General features: G+C 39.9%; 1 protein-coding gene and 1 long non-coding RNA gene across 3 annotated transcripts in view; one reads left to right on the top strand and one right to left on the bottom strand.

The window, feature by feature from the left end:
• The window catches only part of LOC134798185 (synaptic vesicle membrane protein VAT-1 homolog-like), a 38,425-nt gene extending 24,804 nt beyond the window's left edge, over positions 1-13,621 (top strand). The window contains exons 2-9 of one of the 2 annotated variants that reach the window (XM_063770533.1): positions 135-264; positions 2,408-2,623; positions 4,758-4,909; positions 6,918-7,021; positions 7,363-7,418; positions 9,729-9,923; positions 10,520-10,724; positions 13,308-13,621. In XM_063770533.1, the coding sequence (XP_063626603.1) occupies positions 135-264; positions 2,408-2,623; positions 4,758-4,909; positions 6,918-7,021; positions 7,363-7,418; positions 9,729-9,923; positions 10,520-10,724; positions 13,308-13,339 (1,090 nt within the window). In that variant the 3' untranslated portion in view covers positions 13,340-13,621. Of the gene's footprint in view, positions 1-134; positions 265-2,407; positions 2,624-4,757; positions 4,910-6,917; positions 7,022-7,362; positions 7,419-9,728; positions 9,924-10,519; positions 10,776-13,307 lie in introns of both variants that reach the window. The other variant, XM_063770532.1, reaches the window with a different exon arrangement.
• A 500-nt stretch (positions 13,622-14,121) lies between these two features.
• On the bottom strand, positions 14,122-14,482 carry LOC134798187 (uncharacterized). Its single transcript, XR_010145162.1, has 2 exons — positions 14,383-14,482; positions 14,122-14,322 (listed from the first exon to the last, which is right to left on the bottom strand). It is a non-coding gene; the product is annotated as an uncharacterized LOC134798187 (long non-coding RNA).
• Between the last annotated feature and the right edge of the window lie 221 nt (positions 14,483-14,703).

Below are 14,703 nucleotides of genomic sequence, written 5' to 3'. Positions count from 1 at the left end.
ACCTATACCATACGCGGCGGGTTGCAGCGAAAAGTGGCCTTAAGTATTCCTCCTAAGATCCTTTGTCCCTTATTGTTAACTGCAGTAATGTTTCCCGTGTGTTGTTTACTGACGCGTCGTCTCCATTGTTCCAGTGGCCTCAACTTCCAGGATCTGATCGTGCGACAGGGCGCCATCGACTCGCCGCCCAAGACCCCCTTCATCCTCGGCTTCGAGTGCGCGGGAGAGATAGAACAGGTCGGCGAAGGCGTCACCAACTTCAAGGTATGATTTTGCTTCGGGTAGTCCGAATACATCTTTTATATTGTTTAGTGAAATGGTGCCCAACTGTCGGTGCTTTACATTTCTTTAGCACGCAGAAAAAAATGTCTGTTTCCGAAAATTGTAAGCCTAATATGTAAATTAAAATTTAATTTCTGATTATGTTATGACTCGTATTTCGGTCAAAACCGATCCCGACGTATTTGTAGCCTGGTGTGCATTAGTTTTATAAAAAGCCTAGGAAAATTGAGTTTCTTTGTCTTCAGAGGCCATGTGTATCAAGCTATTTATGATTTCCGCAAGACATTTTTTTATTGCGTCTTATGGGTATATTTATGATGGGCACATATTGGATGTACGCATACCTTAATAATATTTACTTAACGTCAATTATCATACACCACGCCCTTTTGTGTCGCCGGAGTCGGCTAATAAAAATGACTTAAGCAAGCAGATTAAACCAAGTTATTAACCTACTTAAGGCTCAGCAAATAACTCAGTAAATTTAATGTCAATTACCTAACGAACACTCACCAAGGTAAGCAAATGGATGCAAGCAAATAACACGTTTCTATTATAAATATGTACAATGCATGAACAATGTATTCAAAGACAAGTAATTAGAAAACAAGTGAAGTAAAACTGTTCGCACTGAATCGCGTCCTCTTAATAGATCGCGCTATCACTCGCCACTTAGCGAAGTATCAGACCCATATAATTTATATAGCACTTTTACCTCCGCAATCTTAATATTCAAGCTATCTTAGGAAGTTGAAAGAGATGAGACATGCTTAAAGGTGTCAGACAGAGCAAGCTAATGCGTTATCATCTGCTACGACTGCTACAATGAAAGCATATTAATATGCAGCAGAACTCAACAATATAACTTATTCCTACCGGCTTGCCTATTTTAATGAAATCCGGCCGTAGAACTGTATACTTTGCAAAGAAAAAATAAAGCATATTAGCTCCGGCTTGCCTTACGAATTATTGCCAATCTTTGTTGTATCCTTGTCTCTCGTCCAGCATCGCCACGCGTGGGGGACCACACTTGCATATTTACTCCAAGTCGGTGATAAATCAAAATCAATAAGCATACTAATACCACTTAACACCACCTAACTAGTTGTGCTAGGTATTTATTTGTATATAGTCATACTGTTTAATCTGTTTATTTGCGTAGGAATGTGTTTTCTCACTGCACTCACGATAACAAGTTTCGCTCTTAATTACTTCATAAATTGGTGGCAGCGAATGAAGAATTAAGTCCGTATTTTGGTTATTTGTTTTGCGTAATAGAGGGTTATAAAACTTATAAAATGAGTTACAAAATGCAATTCAAAAACAGTACCTACACGATTTCATGCGAATTTATGCAAAGCTTAAGTCAAGCCACATTTTTAAGGGAGTTCGCAATAATAAAGCGTAAATAAGTCGATATCTATATCAATATAAGCAACCTCGTTTTAAACAAATATTTTGCCGGTTTTTCTAATTTAAAGGCGTAATTAGGTTGGTATCTGTGTATACTTAATTGGGAATGTTTTGTATAGGTTAATACCGCAATCAAATATCAAACAATTGTTTGAATATTCGGCAGCAATTTATCCGACGCAGGAAACCTTTTCATCGCATGATAACTGATAAATGGCTAACTTAAATGGAGTTTCTCTCTTGTTATTCTGAATCAATTAATTAACAGTAAAACTAAAATACGTAATTGGTAAAATAACAGGATGGCCGAAGATAATATCAATGTTAGCAGCAACGGACATGGATATCAATTAAAACGTTAGTGCAGCTTATGTTTTAAGATTGTATCTATGTACTCGGTCGGTCGTTATGGTAGTTATGATACCGTAAATTTCACGTAACACGTTAACACTAGAAGTTGTTGTGAACATTAAAAGTGAATTATGTTTTACATCTATTATATAATTGTGTTATCTTACTCAGTAAGATATCTTAGATATCTTAGGTACCTACTTAAATCGGGCAATGTTTCTTAGCGCGTAACTTAAAAATACAGGCAATTAGTGGTTAAAATGTGTCTTCGGTTATGTTAATCCGTTAAGATTGCAAACTTTTTCCATAGTAAGCTCTAGAACAAAATAGTTGTCTTAACGATATTTTGTGGTTTGTCCAGGTCGGCGACCAAGTGGTGGCCCTGCCGGAGTACAAAGCCTGGGCAGAGCTGGTATCAGTGCCCGCGCAGTATGTGTACGCGCTGCCCTCCGGCATGACGCCGCTGGACGCCGTCGCCGTCACCACCAACTACGTGGTGGCGTATCTGCTGCTCTTCGAGATGGCTAATCTTGCGCCCGGCAAGAGCCTACTCGTTCACTCCGCCGGCGGCGGTGTGGTAAGTTCACATTGATCTAATTTTACAGAGGCGATTATTGAAAAATTAAGTTTATTCGTACACAGGCTGGAAGCCTGATAGTATATGCGCTCACTACCTTGGGATGCTTACAACTAACTTCACGAGTGACGTTTACAAGACATATGAAGTTATTTTGTCGTTAAGATAGTGTATCATTACGACCTCGAGCGACTACTTATTTTGAATGAATGGCACGAGTTCCTTTCCTGCATGAATATAAATCACTAATAAAACATAATAGAGACGTTGACAAATCGCCTGTAGAATTGTAATTCTCACATATTGGAGATACTTCCCCAGTAGAACTTAGTCGAAATTTCTCTTTTCTTATCTAAAATCAATACTACGCTTTGCGTCTGTCTAGCTTAACGGAGGTTAGCTAGGTTTACCGTTTCCTAAGATTAGGCACCAGATTGGCAAACATCCCGCGCTGTTGCAATCAAGAGCAGCTAGTGCAGCGATTAGATTTAGCTAGGTTTGATTGCAAGTATTGCAAATAATGTAGTAGATACCTATTCCTATTATAAAATATCCTCGTTTATAAAAGATCTAAGCGATTTTTGGTTGCCCTGAACGCTTCTCGAACAGTAGAAAAACAAACAAATCTTTACCTTAACAAATACAAAACAGAGATTAAAAAGATTCCCGTCAGATGTTTAACTTTGCATTGTTACGTCTTCAAAGCTCGGTAGCAACATTTTAAATCTTCCGAGAACTGTCGGCGCGTATGTGAACTTCATAATAGCTGTGCAAACAATCCAACTAGTACTCTAATTGCTGCTCTAAATTGGGTGAAAAAACTCTTGCTTGCTTAGGAATCTCGCCGCTTCCGTCCGTGACGTCACTCAACCCTTCGCGTCAATGACCTTTACTGCGAAAGGCTAACTTTGGGTGGGGTCCAATCAATTACTACGTCTGTCCAATAGAGGTATCAATTTTAAACCAACGGCAATACAGTTAATGGGTTTACAAAGGATGATGCCGTAGAAACTTCTTCTCTTCCCTAATTGTCCCCTGCCGGTCGCATATTATGAACCACTTTATACGGAGTGTCAATTACAGCGTGATTCGATTAGGCTGAACATGAGAATTCAATTGCGAACGTTGCGGAACACTCTCACCCGTATGGCGAGGACCATGCGGTGTAATGAGCTATATACGCTTTCCCACACGGATTGAAATACATTTTTTTTAGGGTTCCGTACCCAAAGGGTAAAACGGGACCCTATTACTAAGACTTCGCTGTCCGTCCGTCCGTCCGTCCGTCCGTCCGTCCGTCCGTCCGTCCGTCCGTCCGTCCGTCCGTCCGTCCGTCCGTCTGTCACCAGGCTGTATCTCACGAACCGTGATAGCTAGACAGTTGAAATTTTCACAGATGATGTATTTCTGTTGCCGCTATAACAACAAATACTAAAAACAGAATAAAATAAAGATTTAAATGGGGCTCCCATACAACAAACGTGATTTTTGACCAAAGTTAAGCAACGTCGGGAGTGGTCAGTACTTGGATGGGTGACCGTTTTTTTTTTTGCTTTTTTTTTTATATGGTACGGAACCCTTCGTGCGCGAGTCCGACTCGCACTTGCCCAATTTTTTATTGTAATGTCTTCTTTCTCGCGTTATCCCGGCATTTAGCCACGGCTCATGGGAGCTTGGGGTCCCTTGATAACTAATCCCATGATTTGACGTAGGTACTAGATTTTACGAAAGTGACTGCCATATCTGACCTTCCAACCCAGAGGGGTAACTAGACCTTTTTATTGTAATGTAGTGTCTCAAATAATTACTAAATTCCTAAAAATTCCTCCTCCTCTTGTTTACTGTTGTCTTATTCATAGTGTTTTGGCGATTTCACAATTTCTGTATGGTTTCGGCGGTTACCACAAATGTTAGTGTACCCCCGTGCCCTGTGCAATAATGGCTAGATCCAACGACCTCTTAGGGTGGTATTCCGTATTCCACCTATCCAATTTCTTTGTCCAATGTGTATTGCGTCTCACATTTTGCTTTAATGAGAGTTGTGACGCACCGACATTGGACCAAGAAATCGGACAGTTGGATTATCCTTAGATAAATTTTAAAGTGATCGTGAAATCGAGTTTTGTACCGACAGGGGCAAGCAGTAGCCCAGCTGGCGAAGACTGTGGACAACGTGACGGTGTTCGGCGTGTGCTCGAAGACCAAGCACGAGGCCTTGAAGGCCAACAATAACAACATTGATCATCTACTCGAGCGCGGCAGCGACTACACCAGCGAAGTCAGGAAGTGAGTATTGCTTTGATTTAGAACAAGCGACTTGAATCTTGAAACAAGAAAAGTCGCCCGTCAGTGTGAACGCCTGAAATCGTGCTAACCAAGCTGCATATACCAATATGTAATAAGGTTTCATCTACTTAAAATATCTTTTTAGTCATCATTTATCTTGACTCGAAGGTAGCTATCGGAAAAAATGCTGACTTTTAAACTAGGTACCTACTACCTATAAGTATTTGTTACAAGATTTTTCTTTGTAGCCGTACCTTATGTCCATGAATTCGTCTGTGTAGAATGAAAATTTTCGATATAAAGCCATCCTAATATAAAATAAAAAAATAAAATAAATATTAGGGGACATCTTACACAGATCAAACCTAGCCCCAAACTAAGCAAAGCTTGTACTATGGGTACTAGGCGACGATATACATACTTGTATAGATAAATACATACTTATATACATAGAAAACAACCATGACTCAGGAACAAATATTAGTGTTCATCACACAAATAAATATATAATATGTACGTTCTTTTCCGGGACTCGAACTATCTCCAGACAAAGTTTCATCGAAAAGCGTAAGAGGTACCTAGGCAGACAGGGCTACTTTTGAATTTATAATAGCTAGGTACTAAAAGGGATCATGCATGCATGTATTAAAATTTCTGAATCACGCGACGCGTTAGTGAATTCTAAAAATGAAGGGATGAAACATAGGCGCTAAAAATAATAACCAGCTCAGCGGCCCTTCATCTCCCTAATCCCTTGTTTGTGTTAGCGCGACGCGGGATTAATTAAACACGATCCAACTCTTTAGCTGTTTCGATAGCGTTTTAAATCGCATTAAAATATTTTAAGAAACAGGTTTAAAAATTGTATTTTTATTTTACATATTCTGGGATAGCAAAATTTCGTTTTAGTAACAATTTTTGTTTTTTTATTATTATTACAAGCTTTTATTTAGTTTCACCTGACCGTTGTCTGTCTGTCTGTCGGTCTGTAATCAAATCTTGCAAGTTAAATTTGATCCACTTCCCGGTTTCCGATTGAGCTGAAATTTTGCATGCATGTATAAATCGGATGACAATGCAATATTATGGGACCATCGAGCTGATCTGATGATGGAGACAGGAGGTGGCCATAGGAACTCTGTGATGAGACAACGCAACCTAATTGTATTAGGGGTTTTTAGAATTGTCTCGATGAGTATTAGTTGTGGGTCTGTCGTAAGAAAACTACAGTCAGCGATAAAAGCTTGTACCAAAAATGGAATTTTTGCCAAAAACTTATTTAGTTACTAAGACATTTTAAGGATGCCTAAGGCATGACACTCGTAATTTAATTGCGTGTGAATCGGTTACCGCTTCCGAGCTAATAAGCCGAATTGCTCTCGATCTCAGCTATTGTTAATTGGTGTTTATTACAGTTACATATTTCAAGCGCAGCCCGGCTTGTGTGTCGAATACCACCAATTTATCTTGACCCCCTCCCGCTACACGCCTCACACATTCGGATAGTCGAGAGGACGCGCCTGCCGTAAAGTCAAGGTCCAATCATATTGGACTTACTACACGTTAATTGTTCCGTTTATAACCCGCTCCTTAGGGCAGCTGCTTCTTAACAACCGCGGCATTTAATTCTTGTAAATAGAAAAATATATTTTTACATCTGGTAAGCTCTTTAAAGCGTAAACAAGCCGCACCGCACAAGTTCAATGGATGTAAATAAACCGATATCTACTAGAGGTGCCCGTTGCTGAGGTAAATGGATATTGCCGTAGTTATTTGAGTCAGAGCATTAATATTCGTAATGGCTGCTTTCACTAAGTCGGGACGTTGAAATTGAGTCTCAGACTAGATCTCTCAGGCTTTTCAAAGTTGATGGTGTATTAAATCGTGAATCAAAGGAACCTTCGCTTTTGCTTAAAATGGTGTCGCCGACGAACATTCACTAAGTTAACTTTAATTCATGTGTAGTACATATAGCAATAGTATACTTAACAGTGTTGTGTTGTATCAGGATCACCCCAGATGGCGTGGACATCGTCCTGGACTGCCTGTGCGGAGAAGAGTGCAACCGCGGATACTCACTGCTCAAACCCATGGGCCGGTACATCCTCTACGGTAAGAATACTCTTTTAGATGTACTAGTGTATATATACCTACTTTATTAGGATTTACCAAACTGAAAGAAAAAGCGTTGACACGGCGTTAATGCAACGAGACAATGTCAATATTTTAGTGAGGGCTCTTTTGAGATCAATAAAATAATTGCATGATACTTTTGTTTCGCTGTTTTTGGTTTATTTACATTATTTAATTTAGCTAGACTAAATTAATAAGTAATAAACTTGTGAATTATACACATTTTTGCATTTTTCAAAAATATATTCCACCTACGTTAATGACTTTCTCAGCTTGCAAATGTTGTAATTTAAATCATATAACGGACAATTTTATCTCAGGATCGTCCAACATCGTGACCGGCGAGACGAAGAGTTTCTTCAGTGCTGCGCGTGCTGTGAGTATTTAGCTATCTGATATTCACCTCAAACACGAACTAAATACACAGTATTTAATACAAGTCACACAGCATAAAGACGACAGTAACCTCGCCATAGTTTTAAGCTATTCGTGGTCGAAATTCAAATCTCGGGCGCAGAAACTGCTTGTCTTTACTAATCCAAGTTAATCCAGAGCTTCTACGTTAATCGTCACATGGTTTATGTGTTAAGTTTGTGTGCGTACCGTCATTGGAAATTAGACTTAATACTCTATTTAAATATTCCCTATCATCTGATATCAGTAACTGGTATCGTGCCTAGTGCAATTCGTACCTATGTGTAATTAATCGAACTACCATATCAATAAATTAATTAACTTATTTAATGTCCTTCGTGTTTTATAACGGAGTAAAAGAGGCGGTAGGTACTCATGTCATCGAATAAGATTATTGACATCCATCCGCGAACATCGCGATACGATAGTTATCGATGTTTGATCATCAGTGCATTCACTAATACGTATTCTGTAAGCTAGAACACTCTATAACTTCTTCACTATATTCCTCAAAAAAAAACATCAAACACGAGTCACCCTATTCACATTAGGAAGGGAAGGTATAAAACATGATCAATAAAATATTTCTGCTATTTTAGGGGATCCCGTATTTAAGGAATGTGATGTTTTCGTAATCTGGTATTTCGGGGAGAAATGACACAAAGTTAATAGCATTTCCGCAGCCGCCGCTGTGTAAAAGACGAAGTATCTTCAGGCGGGTAGAAATTGTAGATAGGTAATCGTCGTAGATTTATCCGTCATAGAAGTATTATTTACCCTTAATCTAAAATTTGGAGTCAATATGAGTTGTCGTGTTGTACAAGCAGGCAGTTCTCGACTGATACTGCTGTGCTAATTCACTTATTCGTTACATCTCCCAGTGTAAGTTATCCCGGAACATTATCCGAATTTCGGATATTCCGAAGTTGATTCCGTTAATTATCCGCGAAGACCCGAAGTTGGAGCTTCCGCTGTAATGTATTAGCCGTAACGTACATATATAACGAACTTATAAAGAACCTCATTGAATTTATTTTGAGTTCTCTCGCTCATTTCGACCCAAATTAAATAAGACGCAGTTTGAAAATCAATTTTACAACTGTATTACTTCCTAGTAGGTACGAGTACTTACTTAATTTCCATTGGCAAGTATTTCCTATTGTCAGTTTAATTTTACAATAATTAACCACAATACTGCCATATGAGTGGGTTTAGCGGTTACGCCAAACTTATGATGTACGATATAGGTACATGGGTGCCAAAGAACATACACCTTATACTAAGATAATAATATTAGGTATATATCAACATCCTAAGCACTACTTACGTGTTACAAGTGAAGTCTTCTATAAAGTCTATTAGGTACTAAGGTGTGTAGAATTTTAACCAAAATATTTAAAGTTTTGATTAAAAAAGTTTTGCCAAACCTTAGAAGGTATATTTAATTGAAGAATTCATAAGTAATTCAAGTTCTGTAAAACACAAAAAGATCCGAAGCACACAAAGGTCATGCAATCATAAAATGATGTTTTGATACTTATGGAGTATGGTTATCATTTGTGCACTTTATGTTAGTATTAGAGGTATATTACCGGACGTATAGATATTAATCTACTTGTTCTGCCAGCATTGAAGCTCGAGCCCTGTTATTATCAGTCGTCAGTGCGAGCGTCAGACTAAAATAAAATCGGATATCTCTGTACCTACTCGCCCATTAAAATTCCGCGTTCATGGCTTAGACTCCATTGATGTTATCAAATACGCGGTTGCGTGGTACACTTTACTTTCTACGTGGAATATAATTGTCCATAAACTAGGTACTAGTTCCTTGACAGTGCCAACTGTTAAGAGCTTTTCGCGATAGGGCGGGATATAGAGTGCAAGTAATTCGTGGACTTGTTGTAGTCTACTATCTATAGCTATTCTAGATAATATTATCATGGAAAATTTACGAATGATAAGTTTAATGCCCATATAATCTCTTGACACTTCAGAAAAAATGGGGTGATCGAAAACCAATGCAAAACCGGTTAGTCAACAAATGTCACAAGTGTATTAGTCATACAACCCCTCACCCTCATTTTCCACAATGGTATCCCTTCATATAATAAATTTAGGTTACACCTTTAGGTTGGCTTAGCTTAATTTCCCAACTGTGACGTTGCGACTGTTAAATTCGACGCAAAATCTTCGCGACATTTAATATATTTATTTTAGTTTAGACATGTTTATTTTTAAATACATATATTAACATTAAACATTTGTTGGACAGTGGTGGCAAGTGGACAAGGTGTCTCCGATCAAGCTGTTCGACGAGAACAAGAGCCTGGCGGGCCTGAACCTGCGGCACCTGCTGTTCCAGCACGGACGCGCCGAGTACGTGCGCCGCGCCGTCGACGCCGTGTTCCAGCTGTGGCTTGACGGGAAGGTCAAGCCGCTGGTCGACTCCACCTGGGCGCTGGAGGATGTAAGTTGGACGAGTTGGGCTGGACCCGTATAACCTGCTGTTCTAGTATGGGCGCGCCTAGTAAAGTGCCGCGCCGTCGACGCCGTGTTCCAGCTGTGGCTTGACGGGAAGGTCAAGCCGCTGGTCGACTCCACCTGGGCGCTGGAGGATGTAAGTTGGACGAGTTGGGCTGGACCCGTATAACCTGCTGTTCCAGTATGGGCGCGCCTAGTAAAGCGCCGCGCCGTCGACGCCGTGTTCCAGCTGTGGCTACCTAAGCTGTACGAGTTGGACTACTTGGCCTGAACCCGTGGTACCTTCTATTTCATCGCCTCTAGCTACAGAGTTCGTCTTTTCCCACACACAATTCGAGATCTTCAGTGTGTTTTACTTAATCGTTTATGACATTGACTAGTCAAGGTTGTATGTGCACCTATATCCTAAGGACTCAAGCGCCATCAAACACTTACTAGCTAAACTTGTTGTTGGAGTGGTACGAAATAAAATAGGTATTTAACTCCTACTACCAGTCTTAATTTCGTCTGCCACGATAAACCATACGCATAATTTTAAGTGTTCTTTTGAACATATTGAGCTCACAAGGAAACTTTGCACAGGTCGGCGAAGCCATGCAAAAGATGCACGACCGCAAGAACATCGGCAAGCTGGTGCTCGACCCGTCGCTGGAGCCGAAGCCCAAGCCCGCCACGCCCGCCAAGGAGAAGAAGTCCGGCAAGGACAAGAAGCCCGCCAAGGAGAGCTCCGAGGAGAAAAAAGATAAGGAGAAGGAGGAGAAACCCGCCGAGAACGGAGAAAAGAACGGTGAGAAAGAGGAGGCACCGCTCACTAACGGTAACGGCAACAGCGACGAAGGTAGGTCCCGATCCACCGACCGCATGCGTATGCGTAGAGGCTTCGCATCGTTACTAGTATTTTATGCGTTTTTTGAGTTACGCTTATATTTTAAGTATTTTATACTATCTACGCACGCACTGGCTAAACATGCGTCTCGTTACACTGAGCATGGTCGACATAAAGATATGCGTACATTTTTCGTCTTACCGAATTAGGTGCAAAAATGTAACATTAACTTTTACGTCGACTGTACTACACTATATTTCTAAGAATATCAGATTTCATCTCGGTATTTGCGTTATAAGCTTTTAAAGTTTATCTTTCTTTTATCATGTAGGTAATCTCAGAAAAAATACCATCTAAGGCAATTCATGTTATTTGATTTCCTCAGCGTTGCCTGAAGTAGATAATTTGCTTGCATACTTTTCTAAGCTTATCATCTAGATCTAGTAGTTACCTACGACATAAGAACAACGACTTCATAATGGCCCACTTAAGACTAGACATCGGGGGGCATATGACATAGAGGAATTTGTTACTAAACACTTTGCCCATAATCGGGCTTCCTGGTGAGTTCGTTGAAGCATATCGCGGCGCGTAGCTGATTAAACGACTTGGAAACAGCATTTATGTTAATGATTATAGGTCGAGATGACACCTTCGGTAACTATTCTCATGACGAGTCAGCACAATATTCACACTGAGATGACTGAGAAAAACGTCCAACGGTACTTGAAATTTAAAACAAACGAGCATGATCCGATCATGGTGATACCAAATATACCAATAAATTATATGTATTCTTTGGGTACCATGGATTAAAATAATTATAAGTAGCTCAATAAGTCAATACCTACTGAACACAAAACAATATCCGATCTTACCTATTGAAACTTCTTTTATGTTTTTGTATGGCGGATAAAACTACGATAATATAATGATTTAAAAAATGCAGCTTTTCGCAGGCGACCCAGCGGTCTGTGTCAATAACAAAATGATCGGAAAACCTATCGAACTCCGACCGCCGATCATGTTAATCTAGTTTCTAGATAACATACTTACTACCTCTACTCGTAGCATGCAACGTCATCATCATCATCCTCGCGTTATCCCGGCATTTTGCCACGGCTCATGGGAGCCTGGGGTCCGCTTGACAACTAATCCCATGATTTGACGTAGGCACTAGTTTTTACGAAAGCGACTGCCATCTGACCTTCCAACCCAGAGGGGAAACTAGGCCTTATTGGGATTAGTCCGGTTTCCTCACGATGTTTTCCTTCACCGAAAAGCGACTGGCAAATATCAAATGACATTTCGTACACAAGTTCCGAAAAACTCATTGGTACGAGCCGGGGTTCGAACCCGCGACCTCCGGATTGTAAGTCGCACGCTCTTACCGCTAGGCCACCAGCGCTTGTGCATGCAACGTACTGTTAAGTTAGTTTATTGAGCTTTTATCAAAGTTACGGCCCTTTTACTCAGGGTGTATAAAAGTTAATGTCACAACGTAAACAGATGCATATTAAGCTTGCCTTTTGAAAATCGTTACTTATCTTTTAGGCTTTGGCCGTTATGGAATACAAATTGCTACTGACTTCTTGGTGCGTGACGTGACGTAGGTTTAGCCAGACAGGTCATGAGAAGCCGGGTCGAGGACCTCCATATATTAGACCTAAGATTATGTTTTTTTTTCTGGAATTGACGGCGGAATACCTAGACATTGTGTCTTGGTAATATCTCCGTCCATTTCCGAAATGAAACGTAAGTACATACTTATACAATATCATGATTATACCTAATTATATTATATTAAGTATTTTATGCGTATTTATGCAAGACATTAGCTATCAATGTATTCACTGCCCACAACCCTCTATAGAAAAGATATCAGAGTACCTATTTATTAAATGAATCGATTGATTGTGGGCATTGAATTCCATAAAGAATGCAGTTTATAAGGTGGTTGAAAACAAAGTAACGAAGCATGGACTTGGTTGTGTAGAGATAATAAGTTAATAACAACGCGCAACCATATCATCAGTTCTACATTGCCTATTTAATTGAAGAACCCATTAAAGGCAGTTTATTGCGTGATAAAGCTCAGTAATGTAATCGTTTAGTTATAAACATACCTACTTTAGTTATCACAGGCTGAGTAATACTATAAAGCATATTGAAGGACATATCCTTCAATATGCTTTATAGTTGAAGTTGAATAAACAACTCAGGCTAAAAATATTAAATGAACATATTCATTTAATATTTTTAGCCTGAGTTGTTTATTCAAAGCAAATACGATCTAAATGCAACGATATAACAGAATGTTGTCAATCCACAATATTTGATTAAATATAGATAATTGTTTGTTTTAAGTTTACCATCTGTTTTTACGAGTTATATTTACTAGCTTTTCCGTAAAACACACAACAGAATATAGGTATAGTAAGCCGATTTTTGTTACCATTCTATTAGTAGCCTTGCTTGGCAAGTCAATTATAATACCTAAATTTAATTTAGACTTATCGATTGTTTTCTCAACTTTGTCTACAGAGTCCAAGGACAAGGAGAAGGAGTCGAGCTGAATTGTCTCCCCCAAGGACAGGACCAGATAAACCACCGCCAATTGATTATTTTATAGTTGAAGCTGTTCGTTTGACGCCGCGCCGCCGCCGCCGCCGCCGCGAGCGCGCGCCGCGCCGCGCCGTCCGTCTATACTATGTTGCCTGATGTTTATTATGTTTCGTCTATATGAATAAGCTTGCATACGAGATTGGCCGATGCCTCAGAAGGGAGCATTATAATAACGTTCGCTGCGACCCCGCGGAGGATCGACCCATGTCGTACACGTTCTTACTTAGTGTTAATCCGTCTATCATTACATTCTTACCTTTTATTTTAGTTCCCGAGTAAATTATTGTACGGTAACGCGATCGGTATAGATACTTCGTATGCGACAGCGAAATTTAAAATAATTATATGTTTTAATCCTTACTCTCAGATTAATTTGGCCTAAGTTAGGATCGTTTCAATTTTTCTACGATTTTTTTTATAGTTTAACGTTTAAGACTTTATTTTTAAGATGAGATATTTTAATCTGCAGTTATTTTGAATGGCTATTATACCTATATGTAAGGTGCAGAGATGCTTAATCTTTATGTATGTTAAGCTTTAATATTTTATTAGTAAATGTTTAAAATGTGGCCCGAGAGACCCTCCCGCCCGGGCTCCGCGCGCCGTCATCTCTACTCTATCGAACGAACCAATGAAAACGTTACGTGTGATATTTTTGTAGTATGCTAGATATTTTGCGGTGTTTTCGAGCTGCCTAAACATGACATTTTTATTTGAGCTCTGAATCTGAATGCATTTATTTTATATTTTTATACTTGAAATTTTGTAAATCATTTTCTAGTTAAGAAAAGAATTGACAGAATTTATTTAGTATTGCATTCTCGTGAGGCGCGGGGTCCGGTCCGGCCCGGCCGGCCCGGCTGGCCCAGGCTGGCCCAGGCTGGTCGGTCCGACCCGGTCCGACCTAGTCCGACCCGGTCCGACCCGGTCCGACCTAGTCCGACCCGGTCCGACCCGGTCCGACCCAGTCCGACCCGGTCCGACTCAGTCCGACCCGATCCGACGCGGCCCGCCCGGCCCGGCCGAGCGCCCGCCTCCCGGGGAGAGCTTGTAATATTTGTAATACCTATCAAAATTGTATTTTTGTGGCCGTCTGCAGGGTCTTCGATAACTCGGACGGGATCAAAGCCGTAATTTAAAATGAATACCTAAGTCATATTTTTATACACGTACTATGACTATCTCTTTCTAAGAAGCTTTTTATGTATCTTTACACACAAATATCACATATCTAATCACAAAATGCATTCACACGATATAAAATTAGGATAATATTTTGATACAGATATTCACTGCATTTCTTTTTGATATAACC

This window comes from Cydia splendana, chromosome 16 (genome assembly GCF_910591565.1).
Source record: "Cydia splendana chromosome 16, ilCydSple1.2, whole genome shotgun sequence".
NCBI classification, from domain to species: Eukaryota; Metazoa; Arthropoda; class Insecta; order Lepidoptera; family Tortricidae; genus Cydia; species Cydia splendana.
This window is presented reverse-complemented; position numbering and strand designations above follow the sequence as displayed.